Genomic DNA, 10,791 nt, shown 5'->3' on the forward strand with positions numbered 1-10,791 from the left:
CAGCACTATGCTGCCGGCCTCTCGAGCAGGCTAGGCCCCGCCCACCACTTACTAGAGTGAATCCCGCTGAGGCACTCTGCAATGCTCAGTGTGTTGGAGATTTGCTTTGGGAAGTGCGCCCAAAAAACAGGCGGGAAATACTCCCATTTTCCCGCATGTTGGGACTTAGATTTTTTTTGGGAGAATCCTGGCCAAGGAGTCCGCCGAGAGATGGAGATTCAAACTGTCATGTGAGCTATTTCCAATTCTAGATCTGTGTTCACGAAGCATTCTCAAACTTCAAACCTGTGTTATCCAATATAACATGCTTCAGCAGTGTTAAAATATTTTTACTAAGTACCTTATATTTTTCCTTTCCCTCTGAAGATGAAGGAAGTGAAGTTGACAGCGAAATGGATGATGAATTGGAAGATCCTGGGGAACCACCGTTCAAAAGAGAAAAAATCGACCTAAACCAGACACTACAGGGTGTCTGTGTTGCACCATCTCTCAACAGCAGCATGCAGCAGGACCCTCTGATTCCTCTCCATGCTGATCAAATCATTACTAGTGTGGCGAGTGCCAGGCACTGCAGCACTGCTGGAAATACATACACAGCAGTCTAAACAATTTACCATTCATTGATTATCCCTCTTTTCTTTACTCCAAGCCTGAAGTCTGACTGTGTTGTGGCTTCAGCTATTGAGATGATACATACTGCTATGCTGAATGTTACTCTCATACACTAACTGGGTGTATATAGGTTTTGTTTTTAGAATATTTTTGGTCCCATATTGATCATGTTGACTAAAGGGACTCTGTAGTCATGGGAATTGTAATTATGATGAACTTCTAACAGTATAAGTTGTTTCGTTTTGTTCAGTTTTTGATTGAAAATATATTCTTATACATACTTCAGGACAGGATATGCTCACTTGACAGCAGAAGTACCTAAAGGTCAGGGCTAGAATCCAACAATATCCTGTTATCCCACTGCTAATATTATCTTTTATTTTTGGTTTGAACCTGTCTCAATAGGATCCAGGAGTGATAGTTCTGCCACGTTGTTTGAATGCACTTAGATAAGTTACAATAGGATAAAACTGTACTTATCACTACTTATAACACATTTAGGTGGTTCCATCATTCATGCATAATGTGTATTTTTTGAAATAACTTAAGTCAAACATTGTAATAAATGAGTATTGGTTACATTTTGGGTTGGAGGTGTGGCATGGTAATCATCAACAGTATTCTTGACCAAAGTGTTTGCTTAAGTAACAATTCTTGTGCCTCGCCACCATTAATGCCTCAGATTTCTAGTAATTTTGCTGTTACCTCAAAGATTAGTACAAATACATTCTATTAATTTATGACCAGAGCACCTAAAATCCTCAATGTTTCTGTCCATGTTATTCCAGAAGATTTTTTGTTGCACGCAATTTTTCACAAAATTGAAAGTTTCCTTGCAAAAGTTGGATGCAGAAAATCTCCTTTCTGCCTTTTGTCACAGTCACTGATCTGAACAAGAAACTAGGCTGTTCTTTTGGATTCTAGCCATGAAGCAGTTTATTTCAGCATATTGATGTGCTCTAAGCTTTGACCACAAATATTTGACTGTTACACACCGAGGAATCTATTTTTTTTCTTTCAAATTAACTTCTGCTGTTGAAGATTCTGGAATGTAGATTTATGGTTGAAGTTGAAAGCTTGAGAGGGGAGGCAGTGTTCATTGTTACTGGTCTCCTAAAACTGTACTGTATTTAAAACTTGTCAGAAATCAAAATCTATTCAATTCTTTAAAACAACTTCCTACCTTTGCTGAAGGTTCAATGGAGTTCCCTTTGAAATATCAATGTTTTGAATGCTACTGATTTGCATAGTAGTGCAGCCATATTTAATAACTAGATTAGTTTAATAAAATGTTTTTTGGGAAAAAGTGTTAATGATCAAGGCTGCAGTATGTGATAAAATATGTTGCATTTGTTTCATTTATGATTGATTATACTTTCTAGATTTGGTCTTGCTAGACCAACAAAAGGAAACTGTTTCATTTGCAGTTCACTGTACCTGTGAATAATGTTAGGACAGACAGGAATCATTCATTATGAATCAATTTATCTGTCCCATCTGTTTTGCTGTAACGTCTTTGGCTGCTATGATTAGACTTTAAAAGGGGTTGACCAATACTACCTGTCGCCAGTACTTCAAGAACTTTTCATTGGTTAACAAATAATCATGTCTGTTCTCTCTGTGAAATAAGATTTGGATTTCAAACAATTTGACTTCAACAATGAGAAATTGGACTGAAATTTTAAGCATGATTAAGCAAAGAAATCTGATTTTGTGAAAATTCTTAACATACATTAGAATTGTTTAAAACTAACGATTGCTGTTTTAAGTACTGTGATATCCTAGCTGATTCCAGTGACTGTATTAGCCAACTCCTCAGTGTGACTACACAACACAAGGAATGTAGCACTCCACTTAGTCCTGGCAGCTTTACATTGAGTTTTCTGTGTGTTTTGTGTGGTTGTCAAAGATGATGAGACCAAAAGTACTGTAGCTGGCACACCTCACACATACTCATCAATTCTGTAGGAACAGACTTGGTAGGCAGTTAAATGCCGCTTCAGGAATGTACGTCAGGGATTACTGTACCTCGGCTATTACACAGTGCCTTAAACAGTTATGGAGAGAGTTAATTTTTGTAGTTCAGCAAGGTGTGCCTGCTGTTTTTCTACTGCCCACAGGGGAAGCTATGGAATGGAAGCTCGAGTGATGATTCTTAGTTAGAAACCTATGTCTTTTTCTTACACTAAGAATGAGTATATTTGTCTTATGAAGCCATGAAGGAATGAGCAGGTATATGCATTAACCAGGACTTGAGACACTTTTCAAATGCTTAACACAGGAAGCATCCAGTGTCTGAAGATTGTGGAAATCCAGAAGTCACCAATTAATGCAAAATACTTAACTCATTTTTAGCACACATTCTATAGGAAAAAACAAATTCTAAACATCTATTGACAAAGGCATTGCGCACATTTTCTCTCATATAATTGCTTGGAATTTAATGAGACTCAATATATTCTCTACATATTGTGAACATCAATCCTGAAGAGATGGAAATGTAGTTTGCTCATACTCAATTCTTCAGTTAAACAAATTATAGGCAATCCTATATGATACTAGAAATATTTTCACAAATCTCTGTCTCAGTTTGTGAAGATATGTAATTTTCTATGGAGGGGGTGGGGAATGGAGACCATGAGTGAGTAAACTTTGTATTGCGGCTTTGGAGAAAGCCGCTGTATGATTAGTCATTTTTAAAGTTTAAAACAAAAGGAGACTCTGCTTCTTGCAATGCACAATAATTTCTGTTTGCTTTCAAATGAGATAAATTTTAGTGCTGTGATAGTAAGACATGCACATACCATTAAATAAGATGGCAAATACATGACTGTAGATTTTGAAATGTGTTTCTTTGAAGTCAGTTGTGTTTACAAACTTTCTTGAAATATAAATAAAAATGCTGAAGAACATTCCTCCCCACAATCCCCCCCCTCCCCAGAAGAAAATGGATATTTAGGCTTTATCTTTAATTACAGATTTTTTAATGAGATGCCTAAATGTTAAACTTCAGGCAAGAAAAAACAGTTGAAACATTTCAGATGTTTAAAGTCTCTGTGTTCCTAAACCAAAAAACATTATTTGGTTGTTTTGAAATTGTTTTATCAAACTAATTGAATTAGGTTTAAACAAACATACTCATTCTTTTCAATATCATTCATTTTGATGCTGATTAGCACCAACCAAGTTAAGGTCATTAGGCAGTTTCAGCTGCCCCTTGGGGAGGGGTTCTCCTTGATTCTGTTTTCTGTGCTTTAAGACCAAACATCAAAGGTTTGTTTTACAACATATTCATGTCTTAATGGTATTGAAACCAATTTGGGGCACTTATTTCATAAACATTCTGCCCCCTTCGATCTTCAAAAGAAAACAAACCTCATATTACTTATTTCTGTTTTATGTTAACATTTTCATACTGTTCTGAACCAAAATGTGTTTATATGGTGTATCTGGTGTGTTTGTAATGGTTAAGAAAAGCCTTCTATATATTTCTTATCTTTGTCCTTTTTTTCAGTGTTTAGTTTGTTGTGCTGCAGATATATTTGGATTGTAATGTGCAATTTAGAGGGTTGTTAAGGGGCTGGTGGGGAAATGGGGTTCATCTGTAGATCCCGTGTTAACAATAAAATGTAGTTCTGTAGAACAGAACACACACTGCTCTGTTTAATCAATAGACTCCTTGAACATTGGTAGAAATGGGCATTTTACCTGGTATAAAAACTGGAATTGAAGCATGACCTTTATATTGAGTTTCAGTACTGATGGATAACAGTCCAGTGAATTGTTCTCACATGTGAAGGTATGCAGTGAAAGCTCTGTGTTTTGGCAGTAGAAGTGCTTCTCAGTCTGCATGCCTTTCTATATGCTGCTAGTTCGTGGGTTTTGTTTTGGTGCCAGTTGGGTTACCGCATTTTAATTTTCTCGCACTTTTTCCTGCTTACACCATCACATTTCAAAGAGCCACTTAGAGTGAATTATTTCAGCCTTTATTAAATATATATACATAAACTAAGTACAAATCCATTTAAGCCTTATTGTAGAAGTTACTCGTGTGCTTAATTTTTTTGCCAAACGGTATGATGTGGAATACAGAAGCACTGAACAGTCATAACATTTTGACATGCTGACCCAGTTGTGGTATTACTAATTATCAATTTGTTTACATTTAAGCAAATGAAAGTAGCATCCAGTGGTTATGATTGGCATTGGTAAAGTTCAGCTAATTTGGGAATCATTACAATTTATTTCAAAAATTTGTAATTTATAAGAACTCCATTACTTTCACATTTTGGGTAGATTTCTCCTTTCCTATTTTCATTCCTTTCTGTGTCACATGCATAACATTTTGCTGACCATGAACTGAAGATTTTGCTGATGGTGCTCGTCTAGCCTGTAGGAGGTGTGTGAAAATGGTATTTATTAGCTCCCCCTCTGATATACCATCCATTAACACTTCTACCCTTCAGCTAACTTGTAGTGAGATTCCCCTATTTCGAGAATGGGATCAGTGGAAGATGAGAATCCATTTCTCACTGTGCTGTGACAAAATCGAGACTGGGGGCGATGTGGGCAGACAAGACAGGGGAGTTAAGGCCATAATCAGATCAGTCATGATCGTATTGAATGACAGAATCACCTGGAGGGGCCAAATGGCCCACTCCTGCTCCTGTTATGTAGCACAACATTAGTGGCTATTCCACTCCTGCTTTTGGATGGGTACAGTAAGCTTCTGTGATTAGAATTGCCTTTGGAAATTGTAATCAAAGATTTGGAGACCAAATGTTAAGTATTGAAATGTTTTTTCAGATACAGACTTTGGATTTAAGAAAAACATCACTTTGCTGTTTACAAAATACAATGCCAAGTCTGATCATTATTGAACAAATAGGTTTTCTGAACTTTGCTAAAAGAAATCATGAAAACTAGATATGTAGTTCATGCTGTAATTGCATATCTTTGCTGACTGACATATGCTACCATGGCAACTAAAATCTTGTGAGAACTCATGGAATTAAATCAATTTATTCCTCTGAATCCACAACTAGCAATTACACTCCGATTCAGAAGCAGTTTAAAAATGTATGGCACTTTTTCATTATATTTGTTTCTAGTCATTGAATATGTAGTGTGTAAATTAAAATTAAAAAATACTTTCTACACACTATATCTGTTTCAGGTTTCGATATTAAAATAGACACAAAGCAGTTCCAAAAATGTTTTGATTTTACTGTAATATAAGTTGGTTTTAACATTCCAAATATGAAATATTGCAAGGGTATGCTCATTCATGGTCAAAATACTATTATAAGAAGGAACATTTCAATAAAGATAACACAACACCTAGCTGCCTCTCAAATGGTTCCAGATTATTTGCCTCCACTACCCTTTCTGAATGGACCATTCCAGATATTAATTACTCTTTGCCTGAAGAAACACAGACTGGCTTCTGTCCTGAACTTTTCTATTACAGATTACTTATATAGCTATTTGCCCCACTGCTGAATTGCAACTTGAAATAATGCTTTGGATTTTAACTTTTATATCCCCAGTTATTACTTTCTATAAAGTGACAAGGAGTACTCCCATACACCTATTTTCAAGGTGTAGCCAAAGATATAACATTTAACTGCAGCAAGGGGCATGAAGTGGGCACCAAAGGATTGGTCATCCATTACACACTTAGCCCAATTTTCCTTGACAACTTTAAAATAGGAAAGATAAGTGGTCCTTAACATCCCATTAAGTTTACTATATTCTATCTCAGGGCCCATTCTATCCAATTTTTAGAATTTGTTTTCTAATTTATTTCCATGGCCTTGAATTTTATGAGGTGGATGCTTGGTCGGAGGCGGGGCGGGGGGGAGGTGCAGTCAAATGGTAACAGTGCATGTGAGTCCAGTAGCAGACAGGGAACCCTGAGAGTTTGGGGATCTGAAGGCACTGCTATTGTTGACAACAGGACCTCATTTAAATGAGTGTTCCCAGAGCCTTCTCTGCCTTCCAGTCAGATTCACCACTTGTCAATCTGGCAGGAGCAATAATATGGTAGTAAGAGACAATTGCTTGGAATGCATGGGAGCAGTCTCTGGAAGTCTGGTCTAGGGGTGGTGGAGTTGAGGGTGGGGTGGAATTGGAGGGGAATAGTTCCAGCTTGATCATGAGGCAGCCGGAGAATGGGAGGCCTAAGGACTCCTTATGGGACCTGACTGAAACACTGCTGCTTCTCATGGCCCTCAAGGAATTTCAACCTCCTAGGACCTCATGACCTGTGGGCTCTTTCCGGCATTGTATTGTCATCAGGCTGCAGAGAGTGCAAGTTGTGGAAATGGAGTGGGTCGGATCTGTTTTTTTAACCAGAATCCCATCCTATATCCCAGTGAAATTATTTGCCAAGAATTTCACTTTTTTCTTCCACCCTGCTTCCCCAATTAAGCTTATACAAAACCGGAATGTTGACTTCCAGGAAAACACTTAATTCCCAGCTCAGCACAAATTGGGAATTCCAAGGCTAGAACAAATTGACTCTAAAACAGAAAATGTAAAATAAAGCATCAATATACCAAATATACAAGTTATTTGAATAAATTGACCGTGAGAAGAAAAGTGAGTGCCTTTTAAAAACACTGCTTGATCTTGTGCCTGAATTATACATATGCACCCAGGCTGCATAACAACTGATTCAGTGCTTCCATGGACTCCACATCATTATATTTTGTTCTTAAAATTGAGTAATTTAAGAGACGTACATTCTACTCTGTTGTCCCCAAGACTTATGAAGAAAGAAACCTGTAATGTGCCTGAATTGCCCCCTTGTTACAGTATTTTTAGCTTTATAACTGCTGAGGACAGGCATTCTGTATAGAAATTTATTTTACGTAACAATATTCTATGCCAGGAACAATAGTAGAAATAATGGACTGTCATGCTTGCAATTCACTCAAACAACTAGATGAAAATGACAGACTCCTGTAACCACAGCCTGTAACACTGAGGGACTTGTTGGCAATTCAGTATATATGCCCCTTTCAGATAGAGTTTATCAGTGCCATTTTAGAATTCACTTACTAAGTGGCAAATTGGAGTATTCAGATGCACAAGCACAAAAAGGCCCAAAATATTGGGGGATTTTTTTTCAAATTGGTCTAACTACATCTGAATTGTGTGAATTAATGATGTAAACGTTCAGATTTTTCAGATTTTTTTGTAGAGAATGTATTGTGAAATTATGTAATTTTTCTCAGTTTTTTTGAATGACAGCTGCATATAGTTTTAATTATTTAAACACCTATGATGAGGATCTGATTTTGAATAATGTTCAATTATGTAAATATATATTTCATGCTGTGATTTTGTGAGAAATGTTTTATGAAATCTTTCAATATATCATGACCTTTATAAATTGGTTGAAGCAAACTAATAGTGTGCGTGTGAAAGGTTTGTACTGTGTACTGTACAATGACAGGAATTTTTTGTAAACAAGAATATGAAATCTTATAGTGTGTTCTTACATGTAGACAAGCAACTAGTATAAATGAAGACACTTGTGTAGAAAGTTTTTCTTAATATTTCAGACTTGAACTCAGGCTAGCTTTTCTTGTCGTGTTTCTATAAGCTGTGGCTTGTCTGTAAAAAATCAATAAAAAATTGTTTTTCTTGGTTAAGAAAGTGTTTTTTTTTTATCTTGCTTGTTGTATCTGTTTATGCCTCAAATTTCCTGAAAACTGGCAACTCAAAGAACTAGTAAAATCACAGCATCTCCAGTCCCTGTCAATTTGTAGGTGAAACTACATCTGACCTTCCCTTCCTGCTCTATGCAATATGAAGGTACCTCCTGCCACCTATTGATGTTCGGCTCTTCCTGCTGCTTCAAATCATTCCCATTTGCTACTTAGAATAATAATTGTTTGAGCAACTCTATCTTTCAATGACTTAGACAGATCTGATTTTTGCATACTTTTTTATATATAGCAAAATTTTACAATTTAATCTTGACTTTATGGAGAAATTTTGTTTTGGTTACACTTTGCTTTTGATGCCTTCCTCTTAATCACCATGAACTTATTAATTGAACCTGTTAACAAGTTGCCCTCAGTACTAAAATGTACTTTAATCATTTTGTAGCACCACGCGTAATCAACAGTACTACCAGTAGTGTGAAGAAGTGGCTATGGAGACAGTGAAAGTCTATTTGTCATTTAAAAGTATATTTATGCATTTATTATCTCCAACAACCTGAATACTTTTTGACTCACTAAGGTGCTCGATACTTCCATGAAGTATACATGTGTACAATTACCATCAGTATTATTTCATGACAACAATCTATTCAATAATGATAGAACACTCAAAGTTTAAAAATAATATGCAAACCATGAAGACCACTTTAAGTTTGTTTCCAAAGCTAAATTTCTTTCTAGAATCTATTCCACGTAGCCTTTTCTTTGAAGCAAGAACTTGCACTGAAATACAGTTCTCTGGGTACCAGTGATCATCTGATGCCTTGCCTGAGTTAAGACTGAACGTGATTATGATTAACATATGCAAAATACTGCTGACGGAATCTGAAACAAGAACAGAGAAATCTGGAAAAACTGAGCATGTATGGCAGCATCTGGAGAGAAAACAGAATTAATGTTTTGAGTCTGTTTGGCTCTTCAGTTCTGATGAGTCAAACCCACACATAGTGGGTGGAATGATTTATCAGCAGAGGCTGAAATTCCACTTTCGCAAAGGTGGGTTCAAATTTAGGGATTAACTCAAGGACATGTTTATAGCGGATCAGGCCTCACACTATCCCACGGCATGTAGCCTGGCCATGAAGTGGTCAGTGGGACCTCAGTGTGACTGTTGCTGTAAGACTCTTGCCAAGTGAGTGAGTGGGCAAGGGAGTTTAGGAAGAGGGATGTGCGTGTGCAGTGAGGGGAGAGGGACTGGTTACAATGAGTGTGTATGGAGGGTCAGGGTGTGAGGATCTTCACTGGATAAGCTTCACCTATGAGTATATAAAATATTTTTACAAAGTACTTTGAAAACAGACTTTCATATTTATATGATATATGTTGATACATGAACTTTAATAATTATATGCAGAGTGTTTCCACGCTGCTTTATTGCTATTTTGTTTTTGATGGCATCTGGGGTCACATTAGTTTTCAAGGTGTTTTGTAGTATATTTGGGATGTGAGTGTCGCTGACAAGGCCAGCACCCGTACCTATTCCTAATTGCCCTTGAGAAGGTGAGCTAAAATGGGGTCACACTTTCGAAAATAGCTTGAGAAGCACTGCCAGTCATTTGCTTCTCTTCCCATGTACATAATCCAGCAAGGTCATGAAGTGCTGTTGGTGCGTGTAATGCCAGATGAAGTCCATACTAACTGCATTGAAGGCTGAGGTCACTGATGATTTGATACAAAAACATCGGTCAATGGTCTTGATAGTAATAGACGTCAGCAAAGAGAAAGCAAATGTTTCTACCCACTTGAAGTCAGTTCCAATCATCTGAAGTGGCTCAGAAACATTTGCATTCAGAGCATAGACAGTGGTGAGATTACTCGATTCAAAAGCAGAAAATACTGGAAAATCTCAGCAGGTCTGACAGCATCTGTGGGGAGAGAATAGAGTAAAAAGTTTAACAACACCAGGTTAAAGTCCAACAGGTTTATTTGGTAGCAAAAGCCACACAAGCTTTCGAGGCTCTAAGCCCCTTCTTCAGGTGAGTGGGAATTCTGTTCACAAACAGAACTTATAAAGACACAGACTCAATTTACATGAATAATGGTTGGAATGCGAATACTTACAACTAATCCAGTCTTTAAGAAACAAAACAATGGGAGTGGAGAGAGCACCAAGACAGGCTAAAAAGATGTGTATTGTCTCCAGACAAGACAGCCAGTGAAACTCTGCAGGTCCACGCAACTGTGGGAGTTACAAATAGTGTGACATGAACCCAATATCCCGGTTGAGGCCGTCCTTGTGTGTGCGGAACTTGGCTATCAGTTTCTGCTCAGCGACTCTGCGCCGTCGTGTGTCGCGAAGGCCGCCTTGGAGGCCTTCACACAAGGCCTTCACACAAGGACGGCCTCAACCGGGATATTGGGTTCATGTCACACTATTTGTAACTCCCACAGTTGCGTGGACCTGCAGAGTTTCACTGGCTGTCTTGTCTGGAGACAATACACA

The 10,791-nt window shown here is 37.5% G+C and overlaps 1 protein-coding gene across 5 annotated transcripts in view; it reads left to right on the forward strand.

Moving 5' to 3' along the window:
- Positions 1–8,265, forward strand: part of rfx3 (regulatory factor X, 3 (influences HLA class II expression)) — a 348,433-nt gene extending 340,168 nt beyond the window's left edge. For all 5 annotated transcript variants that reach the window (XM_078214298.1, XM_078214299.1, XM_078214297.1 and 2 more), the window contains one exon: positions 367–8,265. In XM_078214298.1, the coding sequence (XP_078070424.1) occupies positions 367–605 (239 nt within the window). In that variant the 3' untranslated portion in view covers positions 606–8,265. The remainder of the gene's footprint in view (positions 1–366) is intronic.
- Positions 8,266–10,791: the final 2,526 nt, after the last annotated feature.

This window comes from Mustelus asterias, chromosome 6, assembly GCF_964213995.1.
Source record: "Mustelus asterias chromosome 6, sMusAst1.hap1.1, whole genome shotgun sequence".
NCBI lineage: Eukaryota > Metazoa > Chordata > Chondrichthyes > Carcharhiniformes > Triakidae > Mustelus > Mustelus asterias.